The sequence below is a fragment of the Protopterus annectens genome, chromosome 7.part0 (assembly GCF_019279795.1).
Source record: "Protopterus annectens isolate FY-2018-M chromosome 7.part0, PAN1.0, whole genome shotgun sequence".
NCBI classification, from domain to species: domain Eukaryota; kingdom Metazoa; phylum Chordata; order Ceratodontiformes; family Protopteridae; genus Protopterus; species Protopterus annectens.
This window is the reverse complement of record NC_056739.1, coordinates 361,642,472-361,660,921: the sequence shown is the minus strand read 5'-3', so window position 1 is coordinate 361,660,921 and position 18,450 is coordinate 361,642,472. Positions and strand designations below refer to the sequence as shown.

At 42.1% G+C, this 18,450-nt stretch overlaps 1 protein-coding gene across 1 annotated transcript in view; it reads left to right on the top strand.

Annotated features, from left to right (window-relative positions):
- Positions 1–18,450, top strand: part of LOC122806467 (proline and arginine rich end leucine rich repeat protein) — a 252,235-nt gene that overhangs the window by 209,245 nt on the left and 24,540 nt on the right. Inside the window, exon 2 of the mRNA XM_044076933.1 lies at positions 4,339–5,333. Coding sequence (XP_043932868.1) covers positions 4,355–5,333 — 979 coding nt within the window. The 5' untranslated portion in view covers positions 4,339–4,354. The remainder of the gene's footprint in view (positions 1–4,338; positions 5,334–18,450) is intronic.

Genomic DNA, 18,450 nt, shown 5'->3' with positions numbered 1-18,450 from the left:
GTCCAAAGCTTTGGCTGGGTCCTTGGTGCTAATGGCTTTGAATGAATAAAAAGATAAGTAGTCAACTTGGAGTTCATTTTCATCGGGTGGGAAGGTTATGGGATAATTAAATGTTTAGTAGATTAGAGAATTCAAGTTAAAAATCATGAGTGGTAAGTTTTTTTGTGAAGGTTGTAATGTTATTTATCAAGAGTCTTTGGAGGTAGTTTTAACAGTGATCTTACTGAATTTGGAGAAGCAGATGGTGTTGCCTACTTGTTATGAAAGAGATTCCCATATACGAGGGGCCAAGACAAAACAGGAATGTTCAGTCTGTTTTAGTTAGGTTAGTGGTGTTGCCAAGTTGGAATAGAGATCACCGTAATTCAGATATTTTGAACAAAAAAATCAGTACTACATTTAAATTGACATGCAGCAAAAGGCATCTTATTTGAGTAAACTAATATAAATGGAACCCCCATTATTTTCAACAGGTGCATTGTGAGAGACTAGTGATTGGAGTGGACTTAAATGGGCATGTTGGTGAAGTGAACAGAGGGGATGAGGAAGTGATGGGTAGGTATGGTGTTAAGGAGAGGAATGCAGAAGGTCAGATGATTGTGGATTTTGTGAAAAGGATGGACATGGCTGTGGTGAATGCATATTTTAAGAAGATGGAGGAACATAGGGTGACATACAAGAGTGGAGGAAGATGCACACAGGTGGAGTATATCCTATGTAGGAGGGCCAGTCTGAAGGAGATTGGAGACTGTAAATTGGTGACTGGGGAAAGTGTAGTTAAGCAGCATAGAATGGTGGTCTGTAGGATGACGTTGGTGATCAAGAAGAGGAGGAGGAGTGTGAAAGCAGTGCCAAGGATTAAATGGTGGAAGTTAAAAAACAGTGATTGTGAGGTGGAGTTTAGGGAATAGTTAAGACAAGCACTGGGAGGCAATTAAGAGTTGCCGAATAGCTGGGTAACTACAGAAGAGCTAGTAAGGGAGACTGCTAGGAAGGTGCTTGATGTGACATCTGGACAGAGAAAGGAGGACAAGGAGACATGGTGGTGGAATGAGGAAGTACAGGAGAGTATACAGAGGAAGAGGCTGGCGAAGAAGTGGGATTGTCAAAGAGATGAAGAAAGTAGACATGAGTATAAGGAGATGAGGCGCATGGCAAAGAGAGAGGTGGCGAAGGCTAAGAATAAGGCATATGGAGAGTTGTATGAGAGACTGGACACTAAAGAGGGAAAAAAGGACCTGTACTGATTGGCTAGGCAGAGGGACAGAGCTGGGAAAGATGTGCAGCAGGTAAGGGTGATAAAGGACAGTGAGGGAAATGTACTCACAAGTGAGGAGAGTGTGTTGAGTAGATGGCAAGAGTACTTTGAAGGGCTGATGAATGAAGAGAATGAGAGAGAGAGAGAGAGAGAGAGAGAAGGTTGGTTGATGTGGGAATAGTGAATCAGGAAGTGAAGCAGATTAGCAAGGAGGAAGTAAGGACAGCTATGAAGAGGATGAGGAATGGAAAGGCTGTTGGCCCAGATGACATACCAGTGGAAGCATGGAGGTGCTTAGGAGAAATGGCAGTGGAATTTTTAACCAGGTTGTTTAATGAAATTTTGGAAAGTCAGAGGATGCCTGAGGAGTGGAGAAAAAGTGTTTTGGTACCTATCTTTAAGAATAAGGGTGATGTGCAGAGCTGCAGTAACTACAGAGGGATAAAAGTGATCAGTCACAGCTTGAAGTTATGGAAAAGAGTAGTGGAAGCTAGGTTAAGAAGGGAGGTGATGATTAGTGATCAGCAGTATGGTTTCATGCAAGGAAAGAGCAATATAGATGCAATATTTGCTCTGAGAGTGTTGTTGGAGAAATACAGAGAAGGTCAGAAGGAGTTGCATTGTGTCTTTGTGGACTTAGAGAAAGCATATGACAGGGCACCTAGAGAGGAGTTGTGGTATTGTATGAGGAAGTCTGGAGTGGCAGAGAAGTATGTAAGAGTTGTACAGGATATGTACAAGGGTAGTGTGACATTGGTGAGGATTGCGGTGGGAATGACAGATACGTTTAACGTGGAGGTGGGATTACATCAAGGATCAGCTCTGAGCCCTTTCTTATTTGCAGTGATGATGAACAGGTTGACAGATGAGATTAGACAGGAGGCCCCATGGACTATGATGTTTGCAGATGACATTGTGATATGTAGTGAGAATAGGGACCAGGTTGAGGAGACCCTGGAGAGGTGGAGATATGCTTTAGAGAGGAATGAAGGGTCAGCAGGGCTAAAACAGAATATATGTGTGTAAATGAGAGGGAGGGTAGAGGAATGGTGAGGATGCAGGGAGTACAGTTGGTAAAGGTGAATGAGTTTAAGTACTTGGGGTCAACAGTTCAGAGTAATGATGAGTGTGGAAGAGAGGTGAAGAAGAGAATACAGGCAGGGTGGAATGGGTGGAGAAGAGTGTCAGGAGTGATTTGTGACAGACAGGTACCAGTAAGAGTTAAAGGGAAGGTCTACAAGAGGGTAGTGAGACCAGCTATGTTATATGGGTTGGAGACTGTAGCACTGACGAAAAGGCAGGAGTCAGAGCTGGATGTGGCAGAGTTAAAGATGTTAAGATTTGCACTGGGTGTGACTAGGATGGACAGAATTAGGAATCAGTATATTAGAGGGTCAGCTCAGGTGGGACAGTTTGGAGACAAAGCAAGAGAGGCGAGATTGCGTTGGTTTGGACATGTGCTGAGGAGGATGCTGGGTATATTGGGAAAAGGATGCTAAGGATGGAGCCGCCAGGTAAGAGGAAAAGAGGAAGGCCTAAGATAAGGTTTATGGATGTGGTGAGAGAGGACATGAAGGCAGTTGGTGTGAAAGAGCATGATGCAGAGGACAGGAAGAAATGGAAACAGATGATCCACTGTGGCGACCCCTAACGGGAACAGCCGAAAGAAGATGATGATGATGCGTTGTCATAAAAAAAAAAATAATAATGCTGTCATTCACCACCAACAGCCCTTAGGTCATTGCCATTAATTTTAAAATCAATGGTAGTGAAGATATTCCACAAACATTTCTAGATTTATTCTACCAGTGGGCTGAGGCATATTGCTATGACCTTAATGACCTTTTGCTTTCTACTCTTGTTACACTGAATGATGTCTGTTTTTCTGTTTCTCTAAAACCATTCTTTTTTGGTTAAAAGAGCAAGAGCTGCCACTTTATTTTTTTGGATGTTCTGCCCTAACCATATTTTCCCATGCTGTTTTGTTTACATTTATTGTGCATGGTGGACTATGGCCTACATTTAACCTTTCACTGTTGTTGCCTGCTAGTAGCATGACCCTCATTTTGATACCCAGAATATTGACTCAGATTGTTTCATCTTTTTCAAACTTTCCAACTTAACTGCAGCTCTTATTATGTCTTTCCCTGAAGGAAAAAGTAATACTCTGCAAGTTGTCTAGATTTTTGCATTATTACAAGTCTGCAATTACACTTGCTGCTTTTGTGCAGAGATTAGATGTTATAGGCAATATCTGTAGTAGTACCAACAACCTTTGTATTAATGCTCAGCTATTTATCTTGAGTAGGCAAGACTAGGAAGCAAACAATATGTTACTATGCTGCTTTAAAGGTAGTAAAAGTATTACTAGATGACAGTGTGAGAGTTTCAAATGGTATGCCATTAATTAAACTGTACCTACTCCATCCATGTCTGAGTATTCTCAGTTTAATTCCTGGCATTAACACTGTAGCTCTTTGCCCATTGCATTTTTGAAATCCTTAAAAAAAATTGTTCTTAAAAAATCTTTTTCTGCAAGTTGTCAGCATGGAAATATGCTGTCCTGGTAAAATGCTGATTTTTTTTTCTTTTGTGAAATGAAATGACAACATCTAAAGCTAAATTATGTTTTCTCACTTTCTCCTACTTGATTTGTTAGTGAGGTTTCAGATGTTTACAGCCTGAGAATATGTTTAAACATTGAATTAAGTAGTACTCAACAATGCTGCTTCTCAGAACAGGGCTAGTTCAGTAATTATATTAATTTGTGATCAAAACATATACTTTTCACATATGCTGTCGATATAATTTTTAACTGTGGATGGAACTCTCACTTGATTCTGAAGGAGCTAGGGTATAAGCCAGTCAATATTTCCACACCTATTAATGGATAGTTACAAAACCTGCTATGACTGCTATCAGGTATTAGGTCAATTAACAAATATATAGATAAAAGATAAAAGAGTTATGTTGTGTACTGCAGTAGATGGATGGAAGAGGAAGGTGTCATGAATCAAGGACATCTGCTTTTAAGGCCTCTTTTTTTATGAGAAGTTATCACTTTGTTTTTTCTTCAACAGGTTATTACCACAAGCCATGAAGATCATCTTTGGAGTTCTACTTCCAATTGCTCTTCTTTTAATTTCAGAGGTACAAAGCCAGCGGCGACGTCCTGATAAACCTACTAAACCACCAAGAAGAACTACTCGTCCCCCACCACCAAGAACTCCTCGACCACCCATACTACCATCTGAACCAGAAGAACCTACTGATCTCCCTCCACCCCTTCCTCCAGGTCCACCATCTATTTTTCCAGACTGCCCCAGAGAGTGTTACTGCCCCCATGACTTCCCCGATGCACTGTATTGTGACAGTAGGAATCTCAGACAAATCCCTACAATTCCTTCAAGAATCCAGTACCTCTATCTTCAAAATAATTTCATTTCTGAGCTTGCAGAAGAGCCTTTTAAAAATGCAACTGACCTCAAATGGATAAATCTGGATAACAATCGAATCAAAAAAGTTGAAAAGAAATTTCTTGAAAAATTGAATAATCTTCTCTTCCTGTACTTGGAAAAGAATAACTTACAGGAGGTACCTGCATCACTTCCACAGAACTTGGAACAGCTCCGTCTCAGCAGAAATCAGATCACAAAGATTCCTCCAGGTGTCTTCAGTAAGCTGGAAAATCTTGTCCTTTTGGACCTGCACCATAACAAACTGAGTGATGGTGCTTTGAAGAAGGACACATTTAAAGGACTAAAAAATTTGGTTCAGTTAAACTTAGCCCATAATATTCTCCGCAAAATGCCTCCAGGAGTACCACAAAGCATCCACCAGCTCTTTCTAGACAGAAACAATATTGAAGACATCCCCACTAATTATTTTGATGACTTCAGTGATCTTGCATTTATAAGGCTGAACTTCAACCAGCTATCTGATGAAGGTGTGCCACAGAACACCTTTAATTTATCTAGTCTTATGGTTTTGCAGCTGTCGAACAACAGGCTCAACCATGTACCATTCTTTGGCCCCAAACTAGAGCACCTATACGTCAACAACAACCAAATACATAGTAAGTAGATTTACATCTTGACATCCACTGATATTCTTCCTACTGGGAAATGCAAAGCATTTGATCTAATGTAGTTTTTGGTGTTGCTTTTATCTGTGCATATTACTAATTTTCACAAGTAACTCTATTAGATAAAAATCACTTGAAATATTCAATTCTCCACATAAAGTACAGATGTCCCCATACAAGAAACAGTGATATCCACAAACTATAATACATTAAGTAACAGTTTTTCCATAAATTGAAACTGACAAGCGAAAGTCTTATAGAAATAAATAAATAAGAAACGTTATCAAATACAAAGCCAAACGTGAGTAAAGAAACAGAAAGCAGCATTAATACTGATGTACATCTCCTGACAGTTTCATGTTAACAGCACCAATGTACTGCATTCATTATGATCTAAATAAATAATGAACTCTTACAAATGTAGGCCTTCAAATCCTGATGGTTTCATGATAGTGGGTTTTAGAAATTAAGCTCTGTCTGTGAACTCAAATGAAAACAATTCAGTGTTCATATAGGTTCATAGGTTCATAGGTGTGTACTAGGCTAATGGTCCTGGAGCCTTTACAAGCCTAGCCCATAGAAGTGCCCTGGCATTGTGCCGCCTGACATTAGTTCCCAGTGTCTCTATCAAGTAGAGCCACTGAAGTGATCTCAGGGTTGAACTTTCTATTTCCCATCCACTCATCAAGATTTTTCTTGAAGAGGGCCAGTGAGGTGCTCTGCTTGACATATATGGGGAGTCTATTCCAGAGTATGGGCAGTCTCTGGGTTATGAACCTGTCCCCCCAACATTTTCTGTTGATTGTGGTAATGAGGTTGAGGTCTCTGGAGCGTGTGGTGTGGAGCGATTGGGATTTCTTTAGATGTAGCATTTCTAACAAATCTGGGTCAGACATGGCTTTGTAAGTCAAGCAGAGATCGCCTCTTAGTAGATGATATGAGACAGAGAATAGTTGGAGTTTTTTGAGTCTGTCCATGTAGGACGTGTTTAATTCCTAGGATCCTCTTTGTGAGGTACTTTTGTGGCCTTTCCAGCTGTTGCATGTGTCTAGTGAGGTACATGTCAGATGGGGAATTATACTCAATGAGTGGCCTAATGAGGGAAGAGTAGAGAGAGGTGATGACCTCTTTCTTCCTGGATGCAAAACCCTCGGCAATGAGATGTGCCACATAGAAGGACTTTCTGACCACAGTAGCAATGTGGTGGGTGAAGTAGAGGTTGCTGTCAACATGTGTACCCAGATCTCTTATAATGCCTTCAGTGTTCAGTGGGCTCCCTTCGATGTGGTAATTAGTGGGAACTGAGTTTTTCCCAAAGGGGATGACAACGCATTTTTTGGCATTAAGCTTAAGGCCATAGTTTCGACACCAGTCATTGTTCTCAGTGAGGCCTTTCTGTAGGATGTCTACATCACTTGGGGAGTTAATAATGGCTCCCAGTTTGCAGTCATCTGCGAACGTCATCAGCCAGAGTCCCTCCGTGTTGGCCTAGACGTCTGAGAAGTAGATGCCAAACAGGAGAGGACCCAGGGCCAATCCCTGTAGGACACCACTCATGACTGGTCAGCAGTCTGACTTGGAGTCCACTGCTTTCACAGTGTGTGTTCTATCTGTGAGTCAATTTGCAACCCAGCTAGTGATACAGGGGTTGGTGCCTAGTTTGGTGGGTTTATCAATAAGTCCTGAGTGGGGGATATATCAAAGGCCTTGGCCAGATCGAGGTAGGCTATATGAACTGCCTTTCCCTCATCCACAGCTCTAGTGACTGACTCAAAGAAGTCAACCAGGTTGAGGAGACATGATCTACCTTTCACAAAACCAAACTGGGTGGGATATAGAGTTTGGAGATTCCCTATATCCTTGCTAATTAGGTCCATGATGATGCACTCCATAGCCTTACATATTAGACTCATCAGGCTAATGGGATGATAATTCCCAGGGTCTGGAGTCACTCCCCCTTTATGGAGAGGGATGACTGTAGCAGTGCACCATTCGGTAGGGACAAAGTCTGAGGTGAGGCTGTGATTGAACAGGGCACACAGATGTGGTACCAGTTCACTTTATAGTTCATGTAGAACACATCCAGGGATATTTTCAGGTCCCATGGAAGCTATATGAAGGATATACATAAAATGCAGGAACATAATTGTAATTTAAAAGCAGCAAGCAATTATGAGTGTTTGCAATTTTATATAATAAAATCATGAGCATCATTCTAGGGAATATATTTAGTATTCCTACCATGTATTGCTAATGTTTTTTGTCACCATAAACAAAACTGAAATGCAGATGGAGAAAAGACTGATCTTACATCCAAGGCTCAACATTTTGGAGACTTAACATCAAATATAAACAGTTTGCTAAATTTTTGAATGATGTATAATAGAACTTTAAAACTAAATATTTAAAAGCCTGGGCAAATTAAACAATAAATAAAGAGCTTTTTTGTGCAGAATTTTGAAAGAATATAATAGGTCCATAGGTATTTACTAGGTTAATGATCCATGCAGCCTATATAAGTATGAATAATACAGGAGCAGGCAGTCGTTTACATGCTATCTCTGTCTACAAGAGACAAAGCTACTAATCCAGGGGTGAACTTGCAGCTTCCAAAACATGTGTCAAGGTTAGGTTTGAACAGAGTAAAGGGTTTATTTTTCTTTACATGGAGAGAGAGAGAGAGACTATTTCAGAGAAATTATATTCCTTAAGAGACATATCTATCACTCCAGCATTTTCTATTAAACTGCAGAAGAGATTGAGATCTCTTGAGTGGTGTATCCACTACTATTAAACATGTTGATGTGTAGTAGATCTGAAAAAACAGGGGTTGTACAAGCTCTGTAATTGAAAAAAAGATAGTCCCTGTGATGACAGTGCCCTGGCCCAGCAATCAAGGAGCCTCAATCTTCACCACTAACACCAGGGAGGTCATCTCCTAGAAGAGGAAAGGATAACTAATACACACAGTAAAGGACAATTTCCCTTAAGTGCACACAGAGATCACAGTCAGTCTGGGGCTGGTTGCTCCCTTGCTCTCCAGGTCCCCAATGAGACTCCCCACTGGCACAGCTATAGGGTCCAGATCTCAGCTTAGCTGGCAAGATAACCTCCAGTACCTTCTCTGTCCAGGTAGCTGACACACAGCAACACTTTGAGATAAGTATTTATACAACTTCACAGACACTCCGGGGAAAGGCTGACACAGATTCTCTAGCTGTGCCCCATTACCCAGACTATATGGTAGTAATTTCTGCCACCACCAGCTTAATAATTATCAGCTACCCAAAGGCCCTTGAAAGGGTGTTCAGTTATTACTGTGCAATATTATTATCCAATTGGTAATGTGACTATTCAGTCTAAGGCTTATTAGAGTGGCCTATTACGATAACCTCTATGAATATGCAATGTACTCTAGAGCCTACTTTGTCTCTACACAAACCAGCCACAGGTAAAGGTTTTTAAAATATTTAATAATAAATAATTAAAAACACAAGACCATACTACTACACCACAGAGATACCTAAGAGTTCAGACATCACACAGAAACTTAAAACAATACAGTAGGACAGGTCTGATGTAAAAGAAAAACACTTAATCTAACTTTCTAATCTTTAGCTAATCTTAAGAGAAAACACAGTGCTATAATCTTACTTACAGACATATAGAGCATAGTCAGTGTTGGGTTGATGGTCCAAGATAAATGTTTTCAGTTTCTTACTAAATTATAGTTTTTAAAACACTAACAAACAGCTCTGCTAAGGGCCTCCCAAATTACATCATTTTGACACTTAGGTTTTCCCAGTATTCACATTACATAATTTTGACACTTAGTCTGGAGTTCCCAGGCCACACACTGCATTATTTAGCAAGCTAACACCTGCTCAGGAAACTACAACAATAAGAGACATTTCATGTGTATACTCTAGCAATTATTCCTTAAGTTAAGACAATAGAAAGAATGTGTTCAGTAAGATGCTTTGGCACCACTTTTTTTAGATAACTGTAACTTCAAAGAACATTTGAAATGCTTGGCTTGATTTTCCTTACAGCAGATGGCAATGTTGCAACAATCTTGAAGTTCACATTTTACAGTGTTTTCTTTAATTTAAAAAACTCAAGCCTGTATTTTACATTTATTTATACAAATTATAAAATTATGTACCAAATTCTATTTGACTAGGCTGGCAGCCTTCACCCATCTTTCCCCAATCTTCACATCTCTTCCCCCCTGGAGAACTCAAGCTAGTTTTTCAAGTGACCCTTGAGAAACGTCGCTTGAGAGGGTTAAGTCTATCTGAGGGTACCTCAACCCATGCCCTGTCTTGACAGCCCATCTGCATTGGCATTGCTACTCCCACTGTGGTGCTGCACTGATATATCATATGCTTGCAACCCCAGGCTCCATCTTAGCAACTTGTCATTTTGCTGACTGGCACTGTTTAACCATATTAGAGGGTTGTGATCTGTCATTACAGTGAATATTCTTCCATACAGATAAGGCTGAAGTTTCTGCAATACCCACACTATGGCTAGATATTCCTTTTCAACAGCTGCATAACATTGCTCCCTGGGTTGGAGCCTATGACTGAGATAAACCACTGGGTGCTCTTCTACCTTTGAAGAAATCTGGCTAAGTACAGCTCCCACCCCATGGTTTGAAGCATCCACCTGCACAACAAATTATTTGCTGTAATCTGGACTGGCTAACACAAGGGGTTCTCCCAAAGCTTATTTAAGCTTCTGAAATGCCTGCTTAAATGCTGCGGTCCACACTACCTTACCTAGCCTGTTCTTCCTTGTCAGGTCTGTGAGGGGAGCAGCTATGGTAATATGACTAGGGACAAACTTTCTGTAGTACCATGTGTCCCTAACAATGCCCTCACCTGCATTTTGGTAACAGGTGCCGGCCATGCATGAAAAGCTTCCACTTTGGCAGGTTCTAGCCTTATCTTACCACTCCCCACTCTATGTTCTAGGTAGGAGACCTCTGTTATACCCAGCTTAATGGTCAACCCTGCCCTCTGTAGTCTTCCCAGCACTTCCCTGACATGCTTAATGTGCACTGTCCAGGAATGGCTGTAGATGGCAATATCATCTAGGTAAGCAAGGGCAAACCCTTCTGCTCCTGCTAGGATATTATCCACCAGCCTCTGGAAAGTCGCTGTGGCATTCTTCATCCCAAAGGGCATCTTTGTGAACTCCTATAAGCCAAAAGGAGTCTCAAAGGCTGACTTCTCTCTAGCATTGGGAGTCAAGGGCACCTGCCAGTAACCCTTGGTAAGATCAGTGGTGGTAAGATACTTATCCCCACCCAGCAGCCCTAGGGCCTCATCTGTCCTAGGCATGGGGTAAGCATCTGACTCTGTGTGACTATTTAATTTCCTGTAATCCACACCGAACTTGGTGCTGCCATCCTTCTTTGGCACCAGTACTACTGGTGAGGCCCAGAGACTGTTAAACTCTTGAATCACCCCTAGTTCTAGTATCACCTGTACCTCCTCCCTCGGAATCTGCTTGACTCTCTCAGGCACCATATAAGGGGCCTGTCTAATAGGCCTTTGGGTTCCTGTATCCACATAGTCCTGCACAAGGAGGGTGCTCCCTGGTTTCCCAGTGAACATGTCTCCAAATTCCTGCAACACTGCTCAGATTTCTTGAGCCTGGGTAGGGGATAGCTGCTGGGACATTGCTACCCCATCCACCGAGGTGTCAGCCTGAGCCTTACTGAGGAGATCTGTCCTCAGATCTTCCTCAGACACCTCCTGCAATCCATTGCAAATGCTCAGAACAAGGGCCTCCCTATTATGGTAAGGTTTCATCATGTTAACATGGTACAGTTTGTGCCACTGCCATCTGCCTAGCACTGCCATCATGTAGTTAACATCACTTACCTTTATTACCACCTTGTAGTGTCCCTCTTAAGCTGCTTGCAGCTTGTTGTGTCAGACAGGAATGAGAACCATTACCTGCTGCCCCAACGCATATTCCCTGGCTCACGCATTCCTGTCATACCACACCTTTTTCTGTTATTGGGCTTCTGCCAGGTTCTCCTGGGCCAAGCCCATGAGTTCCCTCAGTTTTGTCCTAAGATTTAGGATATATGCCACAACAGACTCCTTGTGAGACTCAAACTCACCTTCCCACTCATCTCAAATTAAATCTAGAGGTTCCCTCACCCTATGCCCATACAGTAACTCAAAGGGTGAAAAACCTGTGGATTTCTGGGGAACTTGTCTGTAAGCAAACAACAGATGGGGCAAATATTTGTCCCAGTCCCTCTTAAACTGTTCTGCAAATGCCCATAACATGGACTTGATTGTAGAGTTTAACCTCTCAACAAGACCATTAGTCTGGGGATGGTAGGGGGTGGTCTTCATGTGCTTCATCCCACGGGACTTCCACGGACAAGCCAACAGGTCTGACATGAAATTGGCACTTTGGTCAGTCAGCATTTCGTTTGGAAAACCCACCCAGCTGAAAATCTCTAACAAAGCATTTGCCACCTTGTCTGCCTCAATGGAGGACAAAGCCACTGCCTCAGGGTATCGTGCAGCATAATCCACTAACACTAGGATATACTTTTCCCCTGTGGAACTTGGGGTACTCAAAGGACCCACAATATCTATAACTACCCTCTGAAATGGCTCCTCAACCATAGGCAAAGGCATCAAAAGAGTTCTCACCTTGCCTCCTTCCTTGCCTACCTTTGGCACTGCTCACAGGTCCTGCAGTACCCTTTTACATCTCTGGAAATTCCAGGTCACTAGAAGTTTTGCATAATACACTTCTTTGTACGATTTATGCCCATATGACCTGCAAAGGGAATATCATGGCTTATGGCTAGAAGCGCCAGATGGAAAGCTCTAGGCACTACCAACTGCTGTACTCTCTCACCTTCTAGCCCTCCCTCAGGGGTCCACTCTCTGTATAGTAACCCTTTCTCCCAGTATACATATTTCCCCTTTCCTTGAGAATCAGGTGCCTCCCTAGCTACCTGCCTCAGGCCTTGCAATGTAGGGTCTGAGAGCTGAGCCTGTCTTAACTCTCTCCTTGTAACCTTTTCCAGCTCCCCTTCCACAGGAAGTCTGGCATCCTCTGACAGTGGTGCATCACTGTCAGCCTGGGTACTACTACTCACCTTACCCTTTGCAGTTACTCTGTCCAAGGGACCATCAGTACCCACAAACAGCTGTGGCTCACCTTCAGTCTCACTGCTACAGCATAGCTTACTCCCTGAAGTAACCACCTCAGCAGTCCTGGCTGCAAGTATGCAGTCTGTCTGGGTCTCCCCCAGGCTACCAGACTTACATGCTTGTCTTCAAGCCTGACTGCATGTAACTGCACAAGTACAGGGTACTGCACTATCAAAATCATTCCCTATCAGGACATCTGTAGGTACATCCTCAAACACACCTACTTGCTGGCTTCCTCTTCCACCCTCCCAGACAAGGGGAACCCTAGTCAAAGGTATTTGGAAAGGGATCCCTCCTTAAGCCCTGACTGGAGTAGACTGCCCAGGCAAGTAGTACTCCTCTGTAACCAGTGCAGGCTTTTCAATGGTTATATCAGAGGCTGTGTCTCTTTAGCAATGGCTTCTTTGCCATTCACTACAATAGGATATAACCTCTGGTGGTAGTTCGGTACCCTTGTTGTCCCAAGACAACCTACTGTTGGCATTTTGTCTTTCCCACTTACTGGCTCCCTCACCTTTGGTTCCCCACCTTGCCTCTGTGGACACCTGTATGCCACATGGCCCCACTGGTTGCATTCAAAACATTTCACCCTAGGTCCTGGACGTGTACCTGGAAAAGCGGCTTCCCCTACTACTGGCAGATACTGTTGGGGCAGTCTGTGCTGCCCACCATTGATTCCTTTAGACCCATGAGTAGTACTAGGGGGGCCCCTTCCTGTGTAGGGCTGCCCTGCTGGCCAGTTATAGGTCTCCCTTCTTCCCCAACACATCTGAAGTAGCACATTGTCTATCAGCTAACCAGATCCTCATGTCCTCAGGCAAAGTGCTAAGGGCTTGTTCCCTCACCAAAAGGTCTGCCAACCCTTCAAAAGTGGTGACCTGACATCCACTCACCCAGCTATGAAAATAAGTGCTCAGTTCAGCAACATATTCACATACATTTTCATCTGCCTTGCGTCTATGCTCACAAAACTTGTTCCTATACATTTCAGGTGTTAGCTTAAAACATTGTAACAGACATTTCTTTACAGCAGTATAATCAAAACGGACAGAGTCAGGCATTTGTGATATACAAGTTACAGCTTTCCTATAGAGCAAGGGGGTCTGGAATCGTACCCAGAGCCTTTGGTCAACACTATACTGTTTGCATACCCTTTCAAACATGTGAATGAAACTATCAAAATTATCCCCCTCTTTAAATTGTGGAAGAAATGTATTAACCTGTTGTTCTTCTGGGTTTCAGTTACTCCTTTCCCCATTGCCTCCATGACTCTGGTGAAGAGTCAGCATTTCCCTCTCATGCTTCCTCTGATGCTCCTTTTCTTTGGCTTCTCTCTCCAAACACCTGGCCTCCAACTCAAGTATCTTTAGCTCCAGCTGGATGTTTAAGTCCACTGCAGAAAGGTTGAGCTGTCCATTCTCCAAGGATATTGTATCTCCACTGCCAGTCTGATTGTCCTCCTGGATGATGTTTATTGATGCAGCTGTAGCTAAGTTTGCAATCAGGTCTGCTTAGTCAGGCTTCCATGCACCAGTCCCCTAGCCTGGCACATCTCCACCAGCTGGCTCCTTGTCAGCTTTCCATACTCCTGTGCTCACCCTGACTAACTAATCTAACAAAAGAAATAAAACAACTGTGATATGAACTCTGAGTATACACTGCATGTCTGATTTAGAGAACAAAACACTTTCAGAGATCACTGTACATAAGCTACAGGATTCACTCTACCCACACCACTGCCAAACAGATATGTGAGTATATCTTATACTAACCACTGCCACCACTTGTGATGACCATGCTCTAGCCCAGCAATCAAGGAGCCTCATTCATCACCACTAACACCAGGGAGGTTGTCTCCTAGAAGAGGAAAGGATAACTAATACACACAGTAAAGTACACTTTCCCTTAAGTGCACACAGAGATCACAAACAGTCTGGGGCTGGTTGCTCCCTTGCTCTCCAGGTCCCCAATGAGACTCCCCACTGGCACAGATATAGGGTCCAGATCTCAGCCTAGCTGGCAAGCTAACCTCCAGTACCCTCTCTGTCCAACCAGTGCTTCATGTCCCTGCCCAGGTAGCTGACACACACCCACACTTTGAGATAGGTATTTATACAACTTCACAGACACTCCTGGGAAAGGCTGACACAGATTCTCTAGCTGTGCCCCTTTACCCAGACTATATGGTAGTAATTTCTGCCACCATCAATTTAATAATTATCAGCTACCCAAAGGCCCTTGAAAGGGTGTCCAATTATTACTGTGCAATATTATTATCCAATTGATAATGTGACTATTCAGTCTAAGGCTTATTAGAGTGGCCTATTAAGATAACCTCTATGAATATGCAATGTACTCTAGAGCCTACTTTGTCTATGCACAAACCAGCCACAAGTAAAGGTTTTTAAAATATTTAATAATAAATAATTAAAACAGAAGACAATACTACTACACCACAGAGATACCTAAGAGTTCAGAGATAACACAGAAACTTAAAACAATACAGTAGGACAGGTCTGATGTCAAAGAAAAACACAATCTAACTTTCTAATCTTAGCTAATCTTAAGAGAAAACACAGTGCTATAATCTTATTTACAGACATATAGAGCATACGTAGTGCTGGGTTGATGGTCCTAGACAAATGTTTGCAGTCTCTCAATGAACTATAGTTTTTAAAACATTAACAAACAGCTCTGCTAAGGCCCTCCCAAATTACATCATTTTGACACTTAGTCTGGAGTTCCCAGGCCACAAACTGCATTATTTAGCAAGCTAACACCTGCTCAGGAAAGTACAACAATAAAAGACATGTATACTCTTAACAATTATTCCTCAAGTTAAGAAAATAGAAAGAATGTGTTCAGCCAGATGCTTCAGCATCACTTTTTATTAGATAATTGTAACTTCAAAGAACAGGGGAAGGTGGTCCACACAGCCTACCTGGACCTCACAAAAGCCTTCGATACAATACTTCACTTGGGCATTATAGATAAGCTCACCAGCTTAAATATAAACCCCTATGTCACTAGATGGGTTGCAAACTGGCTCAAGGACAGAACCCACATGGTTAGAATTGCTGGAGCCATGTCAGACTCCAAACCAGTTACAAGTGGCGTCCCACAAGGCTCAGTCCTGGGACCTGTCTTGTTCGGTATATATTTCTCGGAGGTACAGGCCAACACGGAAGGACTGTGGCTGACCAAGTTCGCAGATGACTGCAAACTGGGCACCATAATCGACTCTACAGCCGACACAAGCATCCTCCAAAAGGGCCTCATAGAAACAGACAACTGGTGTCAGAGCCATGGCCTCAAGCTAAACGCCAAAATGTGTATAGTCATCCCCTTTGGCAAAAACAAAGTGCCCACAATTTACCACATAGGTGGTAATCCATTAAGTACAGAAGAAGTAATTAGGGACCTGGGGACCCAAGTTGATAGCAATCTCTCATTTGACAACCACGTGGCCAAAGTGGTTAGAAAAACATTTTATATAGCCCACCTAATCATGAAGGGATTCACAACTAGATCAGGGGAGGTCATCGTGCCTCTTTACTCATCCTTCATCAGGCCCATAATTGAGTACAATGCCCCTTTTGGGATGTACCTTACCAAACACCTGCAGCAACTGGAAAGACCCCAAAAGTACCTCACCAAGAGGATCAAAGGGCTCAAACAGATGCCATATGCTGCCCGGTTAAAGAAACTCCAGCTCTACTCAGTGGCATACCGCCTGCACAGAGGCGATCTGTGCCTGACGTATACAGCCATGTCCAACCCTGAATTAATGGACATGCTGCACCTCAGAAAATCCAAATCCCATCAAGCTACGCGCTCGAGAGACTTGAACCTCAGCATTGAAATAAATAGGGCATGCTGGAGGGACAGATTCATAACCCAGAGGCTCCCTTCACTCTGGAATAAAATCCCAGTCCAGGTTAGGCAGAGTCCCTCATTGACTCTCTTCAAGAGGAATCTTGATGAGCGGATGGGAGATTGTAGGTTTACCCCGGGTATCACTTCTGTGTCACTGTTACACAGAGGCACAGTATACTAACCTCAAAAAAGGGCATAGCAAAATTAATTTAAAATGGGTGGCTAAAGCCAAACACACTCTGGCTAGGCTTATAAATGCCCTAGGGCAGACAGCATAGTATGAACCTATGAACCTATTTTTAATGCTTGGCTTAATTTTCCTTACAGCAGATGGCAACGTTGCAACAATCTTGAAGTTCACATTTTACAGTGTTTTCTTTCATTTAAAAACACAAGCCTGTATTTTACATTTATTTATACAAATGATAAAATTATGTATTAAATTCTATTTGAGTAGGCTGGCAGCCTTCGCTTATCTTTCCCCAATCTTCACAGTCCCCTCAGTAGCTGCTGAAGTACAGAAAAAAGGGACAGGGCTTTAAGATAATCAGTATAGCTTATCTGATTTAGAACCTTGATTTTCTTATTGCAAAAGCATTGTAGTCACTTGAGTTTTGCTAGGTATTTGGCTACATATATGTCTACAGGGGGTTTACTTGATGACTGTCCTGATGAGTGCATTAATCACTGGAATGATCACTTCCCTAGACCTGGGTGCCATATTCTTACTAATAAGCTATGCTGTGAAATAAGACTCCCTTACTACAGTACAGTGGATACATGGGGACTGATTGACAACTGATTGTCACATGCTTTCCAGCTGCCTTACTACTGGGTCAATTTTCAAGGGAGTGTTGTTGATGAGGTAGTTGCAGGGGATATCATGTTTGCTGAATGATACAGTTATAAATTTCTTGACATTTAGTTTTACTCTGTGGCTTTGACACAAGCTATTTGTTTGTGAAAGGCCTGGTTGAAGGATCTTGGTATCCTCTAGAGGGTTTATGAAGACAGGAAGATTACAGGGGTGTGGCTGCTGGTGTTTGTTCTGGGAATGGTGGGGTTGAAATTAGAGCTAACAATATCTGCAAGTATACTGGCAATATCCTCAGGATTAGAATATGTAATGTTATTTGGTTTTAGCTATGTGCAGTTTTGAACATTATGTCTGAGATTTCTAACAAAGTGAAAGATGGCTTTGTGGTTTTCTTTTGCATAGGTGGCTACGTTTATCTCATATCTAGCATTAGTTGAATTGATAAGAGAATGGAGTTTTGTGTCAAGTTCGTTAACAGCGTTTTTAGCATTTGGAAAGTTAAATTTCATTTTACTTGTAAAGAGCTTTTTCCTTTTATTGTAGGGCCTATTTATATTTGGGATATACCACAGGGGCTTATTTTTAAATCTAGCATTGTATTTATTTCAAAGAGGGGCATATGCTTGTATGTAACTATTTACTTGTGTGTTGAATTTGGTGGTGAAGGACAAAGCGGTCATCAGGGTGGAAGGAAATGTTGAATTTAGTCAGGCCATCCCTCAGTTTAGTAAATGAGTGTGACTGGAGGATGCTTCCAGCTTCAGTCTTATGGTGAATTTGACTGAATTATGGTGCGATTTTACTAGGGTGATTGGTATAATTAGTAGAGAACAGACTATGTTATATTGTTGAGAAAGAAGCCCATGATTGTTTTCTCCCATAGTAGAGCTACAAACTACCTGGTTCAGCAAGTTTGCAATTATGAGGTTCAGAAATGTATGGGTATACATATCTGAGGATATATATTTTTCACAATTCTTCTCCGAACACAAACTAGGGTCTCATGATGCAAATAAGTACTCAAGAAATTGCAGTTGTTTGGTTTGATGTGGAAGAATGAGATTCAAAGTACCTGCATATTTACAATGCATAGTTAACAAAGCATTGAACAAATGCAAATACGTTACACATAGAAAATTAAAAAAAATCAAACTAGCCCTCTGGCCAGTAAAAATAAACAACATTCACATGGGCTCATGAAGCAATCTCAAGCATAGCA